Source organism: Choloepus didactylus, chromosome 9, assembly GCF_015220235.1.
Source record: "Choloepus didactylus isolate mChoDid1 chromosome 9, mChoDid1.pri, whole genome shotgun sequence".
NCBI classification, from domain to species: Eukaryota; Metazoa; Chordata; class Mammalia; order Pilosa; family Megalonychidae; genus Choloepus; species Choloepus didactylus.
Genome location: NC_051315.1, coordinates 57,788,329 through 57,805,713, shown reverse-complemented (window position 1 = coordinate 57,805,713; position 17,385 = coordinate 57,788,329). Strand labels below are relative to the sequence as shown.

General features: G+C 42.1%; 1 protein-coding gene across 2 annotated transcripts in view; it reads right to left on the bottom strand.

Moving 5' to 3' along the window:
* Nucleotides 1-17,385, bottom strand: part of CERS6 (ceramide synthase 6) — a 357,725-nt gene that overhangs the window by 99,718 nt on the left and 240,622 nt on the right. For both annotated transcript variants that reach the window (XM_037849819.1, XM_037849820.1), the window contains exon 5: nucleotides 8,629-8,679. In XM_037849819.1, the coding sequence (XP_037705747.1) occupies nucleotides 8,629-8,679 (51 nt within the window). The remainder of the gene's footprint in view (nucleotides 1-8,628; nucleotides 8,680-17,385) is intronic.

The window sequence follows — 17,385 nt, the reverse complement described above, 5'->3', positions numbered from 1 at the left end:
GGAGTGCAAAGTTATCCTGGCACAAAACAGAGCAAAAAATTTGACAGAGTGGGTCAGGCTCTGTAGAGATGCTGGCAGCCCTTTAACTAATGCAGGTCTAGCTGCCATGCTAGCCAGCTCCCTACAGGTGGCTACAAAAAGCCCGAGAACCTTAGGGGCAAAGTCTAACGGGTGCTATGGCTGTGGCCAATCAGGGCACTTTAAGAGAGATTGTCCCAATAGACGTCAACCCCCTGCCACTCAACGGTTTGGCGAACCAGGTGCAGCAACCAGGCCGTGTGGCCGTTGCCACAAAGGCCCCCACCGCGCAGAAGACTGTAAATCGGTTTTCGATGCGCAGGGTAGACGCCTCTCTGGCCGCCCCGAGCAGATTCCAAAAACGGGAAGAGGGGGTCCGCCCTTTCGACGGACCCCCTTGCATGCCATTCGACAACACAGGATCCGATCAAATTCGTGCGTCCCCCGGCTCAGCAGGACTGGACCTCTGTGCCACCTCCAGACTCGTACTAACCCCCTCCATGGGTGTCCAGTTAGTAGGGACCTCCTTCAAGGGGCCCTTACCGGCTGGTACTGTAGGGCTCATATTGGGAAGAGCATCCACGGCCCTGAAAGGATTAACAGTTATACCAGGACTTGTAGATTCAGATTTCACAGGCCGTGCCCAAGTTATGGTTCAATCTCAGCGGGGCACCTTAGTCATTGCAGAAGGTGATAAGCTGGCGCAGCTCCTGCTCTTACCCAGCTTACATGCAGTCTTTCCAAGCAGAATCAGACAGAGAGGGGAAAAAGGGTTCGGATCCAGTGGAGCGATTTTTGAGGGACTCCATATGTCCCTGGAGTCTCGACCTATGCTAACCATTAAGGTGCAAGGCAGATCTTTCTTGGGCCTGCTCGATACAGGGGCCGATCGGTCTATCATAAGACAACAAGAATGGCCCCCCACCTGGCCAACGAGCAGGGCGGAAGAGCCCATTAGAGGAATAGGCCAAATTTCAGCGCCCATGCTCAGTGCAGCTGCCCTTCATTGGGCCGATGAAGAAGGACACCAAGGCAGTTTCCAGCCTTATGTATTAGCCCTGCCTGTGTCTTTGTGGGGAAGAGACATTCTGACCCAAATGGACGTTACTTTAATTAGCGGCTACTCCCCAACCTCTAAGCGACTGCTAAAAGAAATGGGGTATACCCCCGGCAAGGGTTTAGGAGCTTCACTGCACGGACGTGCGGAGCCTATACAAGCTGCCCCCAAGTCTGACAGACGAGGCTTGGGTTTTTCATAGGGGCCACTGAGGAGAGATTCCCACCCACACCTATAAAACTAAAATGGAAAACCGAGGCTCCGGTGTGGGTGCCTCAGTGGCCCTTGCCACAGGAAAAACTTGCAGCGTTGCACGCCCTAGTATCAGAACAACTAGAAAAGGGCCATATCGCCCCTTCCACGTCACCGTGGAACACCCCTATATTCGTAATAAAAAAGAAATCTGGTAAATGGAGACTGCTACATGATCTAAGAGCTATTAACGATTGCATGGAGCCTTTAGGGCCCGTTCAGATGGGACTGCCCCTCCTCTCGGCATTACCGGAGCACTGGTCGATTTTCATCATAGATCTGAAAGATTGCTTCTTTTCTATTCCGCTCCACCCTGAAGACACCCCTAAGTTTGCCTTTACTGTGCCCTCTAGTAATCAAGAGGAGCCCTGTCAACGCTTTGAATGGACAGTCCTGCCCCAAGGCATGGCTAATAGTCCTACCATGTGCCAGCTGTATGTCGCTGCGAAGCTAGCTAGCACTCGGCAGCAGTTCCCTCAAGTGAAAATCATCCATTATATGGATGACATTCTCTTAGCCCATAGAGACACAGATCTTCTTAAAACAGTTTTGTCACATTTAGTCCTTAGTCTTAGAGAAGCTAACCTAGAGATTGCCCCTGAAAAAATCCAAATGACTGACATTACCACTTTCCTGGGGGCGAAAGTCGCACCCACTCATGTTTCCCCCCAAAAGGTGTCTCTCAGGCTAGACAATATACACACTCTCAATGATCTACAAAAACTCATGGGGGATATCAATTGGATCCGTCCATACCTAAAAATACCCAATGTCAAACTAACACCTTTGTTCGACCTGTTGAAGGGGGATTCTAATATAAACTCACCTCGAAGCTTCACTCCAGAGGCAAGGCGAGCACTATGCCAGGTGGAACAGGCGCTCAGTGGCGCTGCATTGAAGAGAATAGACCCTGATGAGCCTTTTGAAGCCTGCGTGCTGCCGACAGAATTACAGCCCACTGCGGTACTGTGGCAGCGGGGGCCGCTGCTCTGGGTCCACCCTGGAGTTTCCCCCAAAAAAGTCCTAGAGCACTATCCTACAGCGGTTGCAGACTTGGCCCTAGAATGCATTAAAAGGGCTGTGCAGCATTTCGGTCAGCAGCCCAAAAATCTCAGGGTGCCTTATTCTTCCCAGCAGCTTGAGATACTCACCGGATGCATAGATCAATGGGCCATTCTCCGGTGTACATTTCTTGGTCCCATTAACAATCAGTTCCCTAAGGCTCCTCTCTTGCAGTTTGTCACCCGGCACCCAGTGATTTTTCCCAAAGTAACCTCTCCTAGGCCACTAGCAGGCGCCCCCACCGTATACACGGACGGCTCCAGCTCTGGAACAGGGGCGTATTGTGTGGAGGGGGACACTCCTAAAACAGTGCTCTTCCAACCACAAAAGCCTCAATGGGTAGAACTGCAGGTTATCATTGCAGTCCTGGAAAGCCTTTCCGAGCCCTTAAATGTCGTCTCGGATTCTGCTTATGTTGTGAACTCTGTACAAATTTTAGAAACGGTGGGCATTGTTAAACATTCCTCTACAGTAAGGACGTTCTTTGCCAAACTACAGGAGGTTATATGGACCAGGCAACACCCTTTTTACATAACCCATATTAGAGCCCACACAGGTTTGCCTGGCCCTATGGCCCAGGGGAACCATAGCGCAGATGTAGCCACTCGACAGCTGCACATCTTTCCGACGCTGGTACCGTATCAACAAGCCCGAGAATTCCATGCCAAGTTTCACATCAATGCAGGTACCCTAGCTAAGCGGTTCAGCATACCACGTGCAGCTGCTCGAGATATTGTCCGAGCCTGCAACAATTGTGCAGAGCAGAGAGCAGTCCCCTCGGTTGGGGTCAACCCTAGGGGTCTCACCCCAGGGGATACTTGGCAGATGGATGTCACTCATCATTCAGAGTATGGTAAGATCAAGTACTTACATGTGTCGGTGGACACATGCTCCCAAGTTTTATTTGCCTCTGCTGAACCAGGAGAAAGAGTCTCCCACGTCATTGCACACTGCCTTGCTGCATGGGCAGCTTGGGGTAAGCCAAAGACGTTAAAGACGGATAACGGGCCTGCCTACACTAGTAAATCCTTCCAAAAATTTTGTGACAACATGGATGTCCAATTAAAACATGGCATCCCCTATAACCCTCAGGGGCAAGGAATCATTGAAAGAGCGCACAGATCTCTCAAAGACTTGCTTAAAAAACAGAAAGAGGGTATAGGCCACGGCCTGTCCCCAAAAGCTCGACTGTCTGTAGCCTTGCTCACATATAATTTTTTAAACGAAAATTCACAAGGAATGACACCTGCCCTGCAACACACCACCCCGAGTCCTCCGCATAGAGGTCTAGTCCGTTGGAAGGATGTCCTGTCGGGGCAGTGGAAAGGCCCTGACCCGGTGCTCAGCTGGGCCAGAGGCTCTGTTTGTGTTTTTCCCCAGGAACCAGGACGTCAACCAGTGTGGGTTCCGGAAAGACTGGTGAGAACCGTGACATCACCTGAAGAAGCCAAGGAACAGCTGTCAGAAACGCCAACGAATATACAACCTGAACCATTAGACCAAGCCTCCGACCCTGCTGATGATGGCGACGACCGACAAGACGATAATAGTAGGACTGACCACCCCGCGGTTGCCCAAAAAGAGGATCGGTAACTCTGTTCTTTGCTCTCCTATAGCAATCCTTCTAATCTGCCTTTTTCTTTTTAGTGGAACTATATTTCCTCCACAAGCTTCAACGAGTCCTTCCCCCTCACCAATGACACACTGATCCTCTCTTTTGCTAACCTCTCTGTCAAGGTTGTCAACACCACAGTTGCGGCGAATGCTACTTGTGAAACTGGTAATGGCGAGTTAAGTAAGGGAGTCTTGCTTGAATTTCTTAACGTTACAGGGAAGAGCCGCCAGTCTTGTGAAGGGATCTTGAGTAAAAAGGAGACTCAAAGGTGCCTTTTCCTTCCAGGGCTTGCTCCTACAGTCTGCAACCGTTCCAAAGACCCGGATGCCTCGCCGCCCCGCTATCCTAGTGTATCGCCCAAGTTATGTCTGGCTCCCCGTCAAGGCAACCGACTGGGTTGGCCCTGTTTCTCAAGTTGTTTCACTTAACAATATCCCCTTCTCTAAGTCTAGGCGTCCAAGAGGCATAAAAGAATGGCTATCGAATGCTGCCAGTGTAGCTTCCTCTTTGTTTGTCCCAACGATCGGGCAGGCTGTGCTACAAGCATGGACAGATCGGCAGCTCGCCATAACGATGGAAACGGTAAATGGCTTGGTCAACCTTACCCGAGACGTGCTACGCCGCCACAATCAGATGCTGAACTTAAATTTCCAGGCCATTCAGAAACTCCAAGCGGAGATAGATGAACTTGGACTGGAAATAGATGGACTCTGGAGAGTGCTTCAGCAAACATGTGACACCCGGTGGCTTACGGTTAAACTCTGTGTCACTCCTGTCAGGGCCAACGTGACCGGAAGCATTTCCAGAGTCTCTGATTGGCTGAAAAGGTCATATTTTCCTGAATTTGTTAATCTCTCCCAACAGGTGGAATCTAGTTTAGACACAATTGGGGGGATCAAGTTAAAACCCGTTAAAGTCGATCTCTCCGGGTTAGGCGAGGTTCTACAGAAACTATTGCACAGTGTTTCTTCCTGGTTCTCTTGGCCCAATTTAACTAATTGGATCCTCATTGCAGTGGGATTATTGGTGGGATTAGTCGTTGTTAAATGTTTGCTAGAACGCCTGTTTCAAGCGCAGCAGCAATTGCGTGTTACCACTATGATGGCTATGACTCCCACCTCTGTTACCCCCGATAGTGACCGATTTATTAACCATACCCCTTCCTGGTCGCCTCAGGTGGGGCGCTTTGGAGCAAAATTTGTAGCGAATCGCATGGCTGTTTCTCGGGTGTAAAAGGCGACACCAGTAGTCATAATTTTGTCTCAGGTGGGTCTCTAGGGCAGAGTCCTAGTTGTGGCCAGACTGGACCCTAGCCATTGCACAGAGACACCTAGTGACACCCCCGACTCTGGTTACTGCTGTTCCTGCCCCCGTCGTTGTTCCCCAGTTGCCAGGCAAAGCACTGCAGGGAGAGTCACGTTGCTTCCAGCTTACGGACTCTCCGGTCTCCATATGACGTGAGCATTCTGGTTGGTGCTAGAGGCTCCGCCGCTGGATGGCTGAGGCCTAGTCCAGACTCCCCAAAGCACCAAAGAGGTTGTGAACCATTTGGGTTCACGGGAGCACGCTCATCACTGGAGACACTGGGTCAAAAATAAATAAGAAAGGGGGAGATGTGGAAAGCCGCCTCCCGAATCGGGCCTAGCGTATGCGCTGCAGCCTGCTCTAGAGTTACCCCCGCCCATCGAGTGAGCCAAGATGGCGCCTGCATCCTGTTTCCGCATAGTGACGCATGTATCCGCCACCCGCTCCTACCAATCGAAATCCTGTATACGCGATACTAGCCTAGAAGCTTATTGGTTGTTAATTGTGTATAAAAGGTCTTACCCGGACGGGGTAGGGTGAGACAGCCCACAAGGAGCCGTGCCTGACGGCCACATCGAGGCTGCTCTCCCACGAGGCGCCGTGCCCCGTGTGGGAACCAGTAACACAGAATGTTCATCTAGCTGTAGTAAAGGGCTTGCTTTCACAACTGCCGTGTGGTTCGAGTCGTGATTCATGACCAGGTTAGTTCGCGCAGTCTGCATCTCTCTCTCTCCTTCCCTGTTTCCCCTCGCCGGCCGGGAACCGGGGACCGAGCGGGGCAGCGCCGGACAAACTGTAGAAAATAGGGCTCTGGTTTTGGAACACTTCCAGCCAAAGTTAAATTTCAGATCCTAGTGAGACACTCTTACTCTCTGTATCACTGCTTAAGAAAATGCCACAGAGGGGTGATGAGGACAAGTTAGAGCATGTCTGGAAACTGCTGAGTTCATAAATAAAGCATTGTATTATAATAATTATTATATCATGGAGTGCCTGGCAGTTGACTGAACTTACTCACATATCATCTTATTTGATTCTCTTAAAAATTCTATAAAATTAGTGACACCATTTTCCAGGGTATGTAGTTGACAGGAAATTGCTGTCACTTAAGTCAGGTTAAGTGGCTAATCCTGGGTCTCAGAGCTAGTGAGTCCTCGTGAGCACGACTAGGGCTTCTCATTCCCAACTTGTGCTCTCTAAAACAAATTATACAAGGGTCAATTGAATGCAACTTTGCATTATATTAAACTTAAAATATGCACACACATATAAAAATTACTATATATGCAATAGAAACTGTTTTTCATAAAGTTGAAGATGGACCACTACTCCTTCATTTAAAATCTGTTAATTTAAAATACATGCTAAAGACATAATGAATACGTTTCGTAAGAATGCTCCATTTAAAAAGTGCTTTTAAGGTTTGAGGTTGACCCTAAATATATTTACTTATATATTTACCTGTATATTTGTTATGTCCATAATTACACACAAAACTATAATTACATGTATAACCATGGTCATATATAACAGTTCTATGCTGTTTAATTTTCCAACCACACACAAAAAGAAAGCAGCTAAATTTTTTTAAATTAGTTATGGAGTTCATTCAGGCTGACCACTTTTCATAAGAGATCATGAATTTGTTCATGCAGAAGCTGATGCTAAATTAATCACAGATAAGCAGTGATGTCTTATTGGCAGAAGGCACTAAATCGATCAGAATCCCCTACGGGGTCTCTTTCCTTCAATACTAATGACCCTAATAATTTTCAGCATATCTATCCAGCAGACCCTCACATTTCCATGTTGGAACCACAGTGCTCTCTGTAAAACTGTGTAGCTACCTTTTGAACCACTGGCTAGCAACTAATTTTCTCAGAAATAAGCAATTTCTCAGCTCCAGCCATAAATGTGAAAGCTATTTGAGACTACATTACAGTTAAGAATTAGAGTGGGTATTACATTTCATATGGCTTTTGTTCTCGATGTCTTTCACGTGATGTAATTTACCTTATAAATGTGCTGCATTAGACCAGCTGCCCGCCAATGTTTGAGTTAAGGTTTCTAGAAGCCTTCTGATGTACTTTCAAAAACAGAATTTTAGACATATATGGACTTTGCTACTTAGTATACCATTACAGGATTCAAGGAGAGCTTTAAATGACAATATTCTAAGTACTTAAAATTTTAAAATAGTATTTGGGCCTGGGAATTATAATTGTGTACAATAAGTGATTGCTTTCCAGGTTGCTTTAGTCTTTATTGGATCAGCATGGAATGCTCAGCTCTCTCTCACCATAATTTGCTGCCTACTTACATTCTTTTCTAATCGAATAAAGTATTTGAACGAGCTACAAATACAAACTGGAACTCCATTTCAATGTGCCCCTAGCCATGAACTCACTCAAGGAGTATCCAATGCCAGTCCCTGACTCATGCTGCAATTCTGCATGTCAGAAGAGATACAGGGTATGCCTGCACCCATTAACTTATGAACTTGAACCAACAAACCAGACATCCTAAAAAGAACCCCAGTCAAACTCACAAGTCCAAGTTGCTTATTACAATCTGTGTGCGTTTGTCACTTCAATAATCTAGTCATATTTGCATCTCTTGTATAACATATTGCAATTGAACTAGAAAGGCCCCTGTTTTAATATTCAAATAGAAACTGATTTGGGACCACAAAAAATGCTAATTGTAATGAAATTCATGGACACGTGCAAAGGTATATCAGTGGGCCAGGATCTGACACGCTCCCTTTCTGGGATATGAATTCTCAATTTCAACAATGCTTTTTTTAGTGGCAGGAATAATCCATCCACATGTAATGGCACAAGCCCATTTTTCTGCATTTAAGGAAATGGAGCTTGATTTATATATTTAGAGTCTGCTTGCAAGCCACAAAATGAAAGGAGCTCAGTGCGTCTGCTCCAAGTTCCACAGTTGAGCTTTCCAAACATGCTGTTGAGACAGGCCCATGCTGTCATCAGGTCTTCTGACTTCCTCGATGATGAGAAACAGATCTGCTGTTAGAAACAGGACTTAACCACCTGATTACCGATTGCACCCTACCCTCCAGAAAATGCACCTTCTAAGCTTACTCCACCTGCCAGAGCAACTGGGTTTTGATTCTGAACTTCACAGAGAACACACTAGTGCTACATCCAACATCAATCAGCCAAGGGCCTGGGGGTAGGCTATGGTCAAAAATTAAGGCCGCTGCTCCATCTGTCCAGGGACCCACTGAAGCCACGAAACTGACCTAAGGACGATATTCTACATGTTAAAAACCTAGAAAGTAATCTCTCCTTACCTGATAGGGATAGTTGTACCAGCAGTGCCTAGTATCCCACCACCAGGAAGTCTGAAAAAGAGACAAAAGAACCTATTTTACAAATTTTGGAAAAGACACAAGATAAGAGATGTTTATCAATGTTGCCTGCCCCCAATTTGGGAGGATTTCAATATAATCTACCTGTGTGGGAACTGAAGGACTTAAAACAATCAACAACAGGCTATTAAAGCAAGTATCCTTTCTTTCCGGGTAATCTTCTAAACTCAACTGGTAGTATTTCAGGTTGCTTCTGGGAGGGAGTCTTGCTGGTGTATTTTTCATATTCTGCTGCTCACACAGTCATATTCTTGCACCGTAACCAGCCTCAAGAGCAGAGCCCTCTGGTGGAGTCTCACCAAGATCAGATGCAATCATCCATTGCACTGTTATCAATAAACAATGTGCCTGTTGGTACAAACTACCCCAAAATTCCTTGGGTTCATATTTACAAAGCCAACAGTATTAATCCATTGTTTTATGCCTTGTCGGGGTTCATGAGTTATAGACATCTTATTTCAGTAGGACATCTCAGGCTCATTCTAGACCTGAAAGAACTAACCTTCACAGAATATCCCCTCCCCCACAATCTGCAACCCATAGTCAAGGTCTTTGTATGACAAAGCAATCATTCTTAATTTGACAACGATTACTCGCCTTACAACATTGTGTAATCAGATAAAGTATACACACAGATTCCAAACATTTATGCTAATTAGGTAACGGTTGGCAAGGATTTAAACAGACAGCTGAACCATATAATAATACCAGCATAAACTTTCTCATATTTTTGTAATCATTTTAGAAATCTTTTTCATTTCTCTATAGCTACCAGCACTTTCTAGAGTATATTGGTATAAGTCTGATATACAACTGTATGTTCCTTTTGATTAATTAATATTACCAATCTATCATTAATCATGTCTAAATACATTTATGTGTATTGATCTAACCTTCTTATCTTGTCCCAGACCCTATTAAATCAAAAGTTGCTGCTTGAGCTCCATCTGTGGTAGGATAATGCAGCCATCTCCCTGAAAGCCAGTGTACCCAGACAGATACCGGCCTTCCACCCCACCCCCATCATCCTCATCAGCTGTGCACCATATGAATGCTGATCATGATAATGATGAAGATGATGACGTTAGCTAATATTTAATGAGTGCTCCCTATGTCCCGGATGTTGTTAAAGAATCTTACACATTTTAACTCATTTAATCCTTACAGTAGCTACCAGTATATGCCTCACTTTACAGAGTTTGTATTTCGGGTTATAATCCATTTATACTTTTTAAAAAATGATAGGTAAATTGAGGATCTGAGTTCATAAGCAAATACCCAGGTTAAATGACTAGGCAGTGGCAGAACTGGAAATCAAACTCAGACAGTCTGGTCCCAATCCCCCAATCCCAAATGTAACACAGTGTACCCTGTCTCCCTAAGTCTGACAAAACTGTACCTCAGTCTAGGGAACCAGACTGAACTAAAAAGTCATGCTCTGCCCTACCATAAACCTAAACATGTTCAGGGATCTTTACCTTTCCCTTTCATTCAAGGACTGTTAATTTTCCTTCCCCTTTGAGTTCTTTACTTTGCTCCCAGTTTTGCCATTTGCTACTTGTTCAACACTGTATGCATCACGTAATCTCCCTGCACTGATGTTCCTGAGTGTCTGAGTTGTATGTATGCCTGTCTCCACCACTTCTCTCATCTGTAACATCAGTGTCCGTTATTGAACTCATAGAGTGATCGTAATGATCAAATGAGCTGGTGTGTATAAAAATGCTTTATAGAGTTTTACAGTTTAATATCATATTAAATTTTTATGGTTATATAACAATACATGCCCACCAAGGAAGATGCAGAAAATATAGAAAAGAACAAACATAAAATTAAAATTTGAATTCTCATCACTGTTAACATATTGATATACATAGATCATTTTTTGTGTTTTTTTCTATACAATATACATACACATATGGATATAGCTAGATATCCTTATTTTTATACACGTATATATGCGCACGTCATAATGTGGGCATGATACACCCCAATCTATTTTAAAGTGCAGTACAAATATTAGTTACCACTGTTCTCTCTGATTAGGTTGTTTATCACCTCCACGATTAGTTGAAATTCCCTGAGGGAAAGCTATGGCATTTGTGTATGTTTATCCTCCTAGCATCTATGCCTAAATAGACAGTTCAACATTCATTTACTGTAATCTATTGGAAAGGAATAGAGAAATAGATGCAAGGCCCCAATACACCTAGTAATACTTTTCTGAATTTCACATGCTGTGTGCTTGCCCTTAAACATACAGAAGAAATCTCTTTCACTGCAGCCACCCCTTCCCATCACAGGGAAGCAAAGGTATGACTCGTGGTGACCCAGAAACATCCATAACTTTAGAGTTTCCCTCTGTGAGCCTCTTGGTTCAATGGTTTTCTTCTAAAAACCAGGCTTCTCCCCTGTGTGCAGCTCACACACATCACCTAAACCTGCTTCCGGCCCATGCCTGGACCCCCGACTGGCCTGTCGACACCGAGGGTGCATCTCTATCCCTCACTGGGCTCCTGCCTGCCTGAAGCAACAGCAAAGACCCGGCCACTGTGAATGCGATGCAACAACCTCGCCCGGGCCACAAGCTTGTCTGCCAAATTTTTAACCAATAGTTTTTTCACATATAGCCCATGTTCACATACGCCTCTCACTTGACAATACTAGCTAGCAACATCACCTTTTATATAAATGGTATATTTTTCTAGGGTCGTATATCATACCCCCCAAAACCTTTTGAGATAGTTAGAACAAATGTTATCTTTACCAGTTTGCAGATGAGAAAACTAAAGTTCAAATTTCTTATGACTCAAGAGTGGTGGAGGAACTGAGATTGGTTGCTCACAATTTAATACATTAGGTACAGCTTCTTTAATTTGGATTGATATCATGAATTTATTGAAATTTTTTCAATGTTTCCATTTTCAATTTCTCTAAGTATCATTTCCATTATACACTTGATGTCAAGATTTGTATATTTCATCATACAAATTAAAAGACAGTTACATAATTAAGAACATAAAAAGCTGAAATAGTTAGAGGGCATTAAAAACTGGTGATAAAAATACACTGGAAAACCCTCAGTTTAGAAAGGTGGCCTACCATCTCCCCAAAATACTAAAAAAATACTGTATCTAGGATAATGCTTGGCAACTCAAGTTGATATTGTCATTGCAATATCAAGCAATGTTATTAAGATTGGAAAATCTAAGAGCCCAGTGGTTCTCAAAATTTTATGATTCACTCTCCTTCATGCACAAATACAGTGAAATAAAGTTTATGACACACTTTAAGGACTTTAAAGAATTTTATATATTCTTTAATTATCCTATTTAGTTATCCTGTTAATCTTAGATATCCTATTTAATTCTCACAACATTACAAGTATTCAAGCTAACATAGCGAGCAGATGCCATAAAAGGCTTACAAAGAACATACTAGAGTGTAGCCTCTCAAACTGTTAAAATGCAGATTTTGATTCAGTAGGTCTGGCCTGTGGGCTGAAAAATTTCATTTCTAACAAGCTCCCAGTGATGCTGATGCAGTTGGTTCATGGATGACATTTAGAGTAGTAAAGTGCTAGGGGAAAGAGAGAAGTGTGATTCCATCTTTTTGGCATTTGCCATGGCAAGACACCTTGTTAAGCACTTTCCTATGATATTTCAAAATTCAATGCCAGAAGAATGAATTAATGTATTGCTTCTGCTCTAATCTTTGCAATAACCACTTGAGACATAAATTTCCAGTAAAACAATATTCAGCTAGAGACGATGCTTCCCATCCAACCTTCCAGTGTGATATATTACACATCTAAGCTTCAGTGGGGGGACTGTATGTGCCAGAAGTTCCGTGTGCAACTTTGGAGTGGTGCCCCTAAAAGTTAATGTGCATGATTTCCTCTCACCTTTTCGTCATTCCCTTTGGAGGGGGATAATGAACACTGGGGTAGTCACCTGTGATACTGAGTTGGAAGTTTCTCTTGAGGTTGGTCTCAGAGCCCACCTACCTGCCCTGATCTGCTTTCCTCTGGATTGTACATATGAGAGAAATAAATTCCTATCATTTCTCTCCTATTCAAGCCACTGCATTTTGGGGGTCTGTTTTGTACAGTATTCTAGCCTGTATTCTCACTAATCTATGCATCAAGATAAGTAACATTAAATATTTTATAGACAAAGAAACAGCCTCAGAGAGATGCAGTAATCAATCGAAGGCTACCCAGCTGGTAAATAAAGAAGCTGGGATTCAAATCCATATCCCTAGGTACTCTGGGCTTACAAAGAATGGTTAATGAAACAAAAACATCATGGGCATTTGGAATTGATTCTCCAAAATGAGTCATCTAAAAACAATGGATTTTAGGCTCAGGAAGGACCTCCACATCCCATGTAATTCACAAAAGAACCTACAGGTCCAGATGAGTACCACGCCTCTCACTGTTAAAGAACTTCATAGTCATCAATCACTGACAGGATACCCCAGGCTTACTTCAGCTTTTCTTTTTTCTTCAACAGAAATTGAATAAACATATTTGGGTGGAAGGGGGACCTTGAAAGACAACTCTGCATAAATGGTGCTTAAAAACTATTAGATTACATATCAACTAATTTCAGCTTAAGAAGACTTACAAAAACCTGAATAAGACTAAGACAGTTTACATCACGGCGGATAAGAAGTTAACACTCTCAATTTAAACCACAATGCATGATGGGATTTTTCATTATACTATGTACATCTGCTCCCAGACACATCACTTGAGACCCAACTTGGCAGCAAGCGCATCCATCAATAACACAGTGTCCCAGGAGAGCTGTTAGTGGCCCCTCTGTCCCTGTGAAAACCCTACCCCAGCACAAGGATGGAGGCTAGAAGCACTGCTGGGGGGTAACCTTGTAGCCCTCATTTGCTTTTGACCATATGTATAAGGGTGACATTTAGTCTATGATTTAATGATATATAAAAGTAAAGAAGCCTCTTAAAGTGTCGGTAAATCTGTTTCTCATTTTATCAAGTTTCTTCTTTTTCAACTATTGTTCCCTTCCAACCTTCCAGCCATTGTTTTCAGAACTGACAAAAATAGATCAGTTCTGATCATTTTACTTTACCATCTGGAATAAGACAGGTTTGTTCTTGTTTTATTTTTTTAAAAGTTTCTTTTGACATATTTCGTAGATATAATAGTTAAAAAGAAACAATAGAAATCTTTCAGCATCCATGCCATCCATCATGACGATGGATCAATCATCAATAACCAAAGAGGGTAGGATACATAAAGTCACTGATGCTTACCACACCAGGGCAAACCTAATGGGTCAATACAGTTCAAAGAAAAAGGAAATCCAGTTAAACACACAGGTGTTAAATGATTAAATAGAAATATAAATCCATGGCATATAGAAAAATACAATTTTTCCAAGCAATAGCAAGTAACTGCAGCTGAATGAATAGTAGCTTCTTTGAATTAATAACTTTTGATTTAACAAAAGAACGTGAATCATATAAAGTATTAAAGAAATTTTGTTGCCTCATCCAATAGGTGAAAGGTGTGTGGGTCTTTACCCAAAGTTATCATCTCCGAGGCAAAATTTCATCTTTATCTATGTTCATCCAACATTCTACAAGGCTTTCACAAAGCCTAACTGAGACTTAAGAGTCAAAGAATATAGTCTAAGACATATGCTATCTTCTGCGTATTTTAAGAACAAATAAATGGGTCATTGGACTATGTTAAAATATACCAGAACACTGTATCTCTGAACCACATCAATTTAGAAATGCCGCCTACCTTGAAAACACTTTCACTGAGTTATATTTTAACCTTACACATTTTGCTTATTTTGAGGATTTGTTGTAAGATACAAACATGTGAAAACACTTCCACATCAGCAATGAATCCATATTGGAAAGATTGCTGCTAGGTTATTCCACACACAGTTATGTTTCCATGTGATAACTGTCTTAAACAAGTTAGTCCATGGGGAAAAATACTTCCCTTTCATGAATGTTTAGTGTTTTCTCTCAACACATGAGAATTCCATTACCCTACTATTTCCTTTTAATCTTGGTTTTGGGATGCTGAGAGCTAACTCTAAAGCTCAGTCCCAGTAACTGTGATTGCTTTTCAATATCTTTGCTTATTTCTCCTTTCATATGTATTTTTTAATGTTTTATATATATTTTAGTAACTTTATTATATGAATATTCCAAATACTTTTTAGAAATATTCAACTGTACAATTTACATGGATCAATACACATCAAATCAACTCAAAATGATAGACTTAATCTCAAGTTTTTATTTAATACAAATTGTAGAAGAACTCAGAATGCAAAGAGAAAATTCATGTTTTATGAGTTTTAAAAATATGTAACTAAATTGTGTTTGGGGTGAGATGAAGGAAGCCAGAAGTCGGTAAGCTGGAAGATGCTGCCTGTCAGTGGCGAGCAGTCTAGAGTGCTCACCAGAATGTAAGAGGAGAACTTTCCTCCTTTCTTGGGTCAGTGGATGTGTGACTACAAATCTACCGAGCAGGGTAGTAAACCCTCCTTACAGCCACCTGACATCCATATTAGCTTTGAAAGCTCTGGTGATATTGAAATGTGATTTCTACTTGACCCCATGGCATTATATAAAGATAGCAGCCCCTTATATTGATCCGACTTTAAAAAGGCTCCCGGTCTTCTGGCCTGGTCAAGCAAGAGTCTTCGGTGTATTCAGCAATCAATTTAGAAAGTAGGTGCAGACCTGCCAGGCATACATAAGTAGAAGGAGTTCCTTGGGGATGGGCCCTGGCGTCATACATACTCTGTGAGGTTTTAATCATAGAAACAAAGAAAAGAGAACTGCGAGCATGACCAAACCTTCTTAAACCAGGAAGTCTACTCTTTCAGTGAGTGATTCTCCACTTTTCCTGCCCTGTCCAGCTGGGGGACTGTGCTTCTTAAGGGGCTGGAGACCATGAGGCTTGAAATGTCATCCCCCCCCAAAAAAAAAATTCTAATGGACCTCTCCTTATATAACCAGGGAGAATCACTGCAAAGCAGAATGAGCTAATTGATTACATTTTCAGAGCAGAAATTAGGGATCAAGGAACCACATGAGGGGAAAAAAAAACAAAAGAAAAGGAGGTGGAGAGAGAAAATAGTAAAAATGTCAACAGAGAGGCAGAGAGATGTGCAGGCCAGTGTAGAATTTAGGAATGAAGCCAACAAGAGTAGCTATTAATAGAAGCACAAAATTAGTTAAAAGACAATTTGATGATGGGGATGGTATAGGGGAACTCTGTATTTTCTGCATGATTTTTCTGTAAACCTACAACTTCTATAATAAAAAAAATTATCAAAAAAGACAATTTGGGGAAATTAATTATAAAATATAATAATAATAATATCTTTAATATGTAAAGAGCCAACAAAAATTGCATGAAAAATTTTAACACCCAATGAGAAAAATGGGAAGATGATACAAATGGGCAACACATTAAACAAGAATACATAAGTGGCCAAAAATATATGTAAAAATTACAGATTAAAGCAAGAAAAAGTTTTTCCACCCATGGGTCTGCTAAATATTAAAAAAGGCTAATATCCAGTGGTTACCAGTGTCTAGGGAAACCAAAACTGCAAATTGGAATAAAGAGTATTTTGGTAACATATATCAAGACTTTAATGTGCACATCCTTGGACCCATCATTTATTTTAAAAAATTAACTGGACCCAAATGTGCAAGGATATCCATTACATTCTTTTTCTAATAATGAAAAATTGAAATAAGTCTAATTGTCCAATTATATGGGGTTGACAGTTTCTTAGTTTGAGTTTCTCTGAAGGCAGATCCAGAGAAAAAGACTTGGGTACAGGTTGTTTGAGAGGAGATCCCAGGAAACAAAACTGGAAAAATGGAGGTCAGATAAGGAATAAAATGCAATATGGGATTCAGGGATGAGCTGGTTACTGCTATAGGCAGCTGTGTCTCAATTCCATTGGTGAGCCTCTGCAGAGCTGTGTAGCATGCACCTCATAACTGTCCCAACACATGACAGGGATACTGGGGCATTAATCAACCAACTCTCATCTCCCATTGGTTGAGAGTTGGTACATTAATTTCTCCTTATTGCTAGCTTGTACCTGCCTGTGTCTAGGTGGCCTTTGCAGCTCTGGAGAAAGCAGAGCAGTTATGTCTTAGTTTGTATTTGACTTTGGGCACGGGCAAGGATGAATGGAACTGTCCATCATAGCTGTGCTGAAATTAGAGGGCTAAGGGGATGTAATTGACATATACATATTTTAAGTTAAAATCAAATTACAAGTAGAATATATAGCATAACTTATGTTTAAAATAGATATATATTTATAGACACACACAACACACACACACGAAAAAAATCTGGTAGTATATTTACCAAGAAAATCTGATAGTTACATTACCATTAAGCAAAAGTTAGTGATTATCTCTGAGTAATGATTGGCTTGGGTGATTTTTTTTTACTTTTGTCTTATATTTGTTTGTCAGCATTAAATTATACTAGTTATTGTATGTATAGTTTTTCTGAAATGAGCAGATCTTATTTGAATAATAAAAAAGTCAAGCCCATGTCCTTTTAAAAGGTCTGTGAAGAAAATACATTTACTTCTCTACATTACAAACAACATTCATACTATTAATAATACACTGACACCC